Raw genomic sequence first — 2,463 nt, 5'->3', positions numbered from 1 at the left:
TGGGAATGCCCGTGTGGGGCTTTAGGAGCAGCCGCTGAAGGGCCATGTCATTATATCAATACAAGGGGACTGTGTCTCCCGGGGAGTCGGCACACTGGTCTGTTAAGGAAGGAGGAGGCTGACAGGAGAGTGAAGTTTCACTGAAGGGAGGGGGGGGGTCCCCAGAGACCTAGCCAGGGCTTTGAACCTGCTACTGCTGCAAGGTTTTAAAAACGTGCAAAAGGTAAATTCGCTCTCAAGTTTCAGAACAAACGAGGATTCCATGCGCTCAAACACAACAAAGGCAAAAGAACACTTTTTATGGACTTTTAGTTTTTATTTTATTAGGAAATTTAGACAGTATTATGTAATGCCTAGGAAGGAAAAAGGGAAAAAAAAAACTATGCATGATGACAAGAAAAAGTGGGAAAAGACAGAACCGAAAGGCAGTGGATATCTCCATCAAACCAAGTATTCGGAATCATGATTTCTTTAGTAATTTGCACAGTTACTCTGGTGCTGGGCTACATACGTATTGTTTCCATTCGATGACTTCTCTAAGTTCGGGGACTCTTCTGATGGAAGGACTTAAGGCACCAAAGAAAGACAGGAAAAGGGTATTTTCAGGACCATCAGGTGGGGGAAGAGCAAAGGGAGGGAGGAAGTCTTACCAACTGAATGCGCCCCGGCAGCACCTGCACCCCGGCCGCCTAGCAGCAACATTGCTTCTTGCAACAGCTCTTCTGCTGCCAACAGCCCTTCCCACCACCGCAGCCACACCAGCCACAGCCACACGAGCCACAGGGGTGACAGCAGCGGTGGCAGCAGCAGACCACGGGGACAGTGCAGCAGCACCCACAGCAGCCGGTGCAGCAGGGACAGCAGTTGACCCGGTAGCACCTGCAGGTGGTGCAGCCGCCACCGTAGCCCCCGCAGCCACCACAACTTCCGCAGCCACAGCAGCCCATGGTGTCAGGAGAGAGGACTCAGGAGGGAGTAGCGAGGAGGGAGACTCAGGAGGCGAGGGAGGTCTGGTGCCGCCGTCTGCGGGGGGAGCCCCTTATGTACCATCTTGAGGAGGACAGTGATGGAATGAGTGACCCAGGACACATGACCCCAGCACTTCCTCATTGCTGCCAATGCAGTTTACACAAGCTCATCTGGGGCTCTTCCTTGTTTACATTCTTATAGATGATATTTGACCCAGTACATTCGCTAATTTTAGCTCTTCCTCTTAAAGTCATCTTAGAGGCAAACTACAAGATGCCAACGTTTTGGAGGGGGTCTTCATTTCCATAGAAACACAGAAGAATCTCTGAGATTTAGAGCTAAGGAAGCACTTGACTACTGCCCGCTCCTTTTCCGCCTCTCCTCAGTGGTTTTCTCTGCATACATTCAGCTGAAACTATCCTGCTCTGACAGAAACTTCTGAGAGGTAGAGTCAATATGAATAACCAAATTGAACAAGCCATTTCTTTCCAATTTTTTTTTTCACATCTATTACTGTCATGTACCTTGCACCTCGTTAAATGGGCCATTTTAGTTCTTCTGAGGTTACATGTTCACAGCTGTATTTCCGAAGAGATGTGGACTATTTTTAAACTAAATGACCCTCTTTTCTTCCTCGACCATATGCATTTCCCAGATTCCTTCCTCCAATTTAGAATCTCCTCCACACTCCACATGCACAGACAGCCAAATCGTGCTCCATCCTATTCCCACGGCTGTCCTGAGGCACCTGCCATGTCCCAGGCCCCAGGCTCAAGGCATAATCTCCCAGCCCAATCACCAACCCCACTGAAAAAGCTACATTCTTCCACTGCACCTTCTCCATCCAGCTGCTGATCCATTAAAAAAATCAGCTTGGAATTCCCCTTGTTTCTCTTAGCTCCATAATTGGTCTTCCACTGAATTCTGCAATTGTGCCTTCTTAAAAACTCTCAAACCTATTCTCATATCTCTTGTCCCACTGCACTCCCCATCCCAGCCCAAGCACCCTCAGGTGGTTGAAATCCACCCTTTCGTCCACATACCACAAAAATAGTTTGGGATCATGAATAACAATGCCAACATGCCTCTGGGGACCTTACAGCATTTCCTCTCACTCAGATTCCTGAAGAACAATCTCACCAGATTGGGAAAACAGACTCCGGGCAGCAAGCCAGTTACAAATTGTAGTTTGGGGAATCTGTTGGCTACCAACGATCTCCACGAAGGTCCTCAGAACTCCCTGACAGGCCAGAGGCCTCCTCCAAGTGATGAAGAACTCACTTGTGCTCTTGTTTTTCTTGTCTTATGTTTTTACAGCCTCCTTGTTGGTCACTAGCCCTCAAATCCCACCCAGACCACAGCTGCACACTTCACCACATTTCACACTCTTTTTCTCCCCACATTGGGCCCCTCCTTGCATCTCTGGCCTGTGCGCCTGCACCCCTCAAGGTTCCCACCCTGCTTTCAAAATCCCCTCGGTCAGACTACTTAGCG

General features: G+C 49.0%; 1 protein-coding gene across 1 annotated transcript; it reads right to left on the bottom strand.

Moving 5' to 3' along the window:
• Window positions 1-689: 689 nt before the first annotated feature.
• Window positions 690-947, bottom strand: LOC123324313 (small cysteine and glycine repeat-containing protein 6-like). Its single transcript, XM_044913439.1, has one exon. It carries the CDS (start codon window positions 945-947, stop codon window positions 690-692), a length of 258 nt encoding a protein of 85 aa, XP_044769374.1.
• Between the last annotated feature and the right edge of the window lie 1,516 nt (window positions 948-2,463).

Source organism: Neomonachus schauinslandi, chromosome 3, assembly GCF_002201575.2.
Source record: "Neomonachus schauinslandi chromosome 3, ASM220157v2, whole genome shotgun sequence".
NCBI classification, from domain to species: Eukaryota; Metazoa; Chordata; class Mammalia; order Carnivora; family Phocidae; genus Neomonachus; species Neomonachus schauinslandi.
This window is presented reverse-complemented; position numbering and strand designations above follow the sequence as displayed.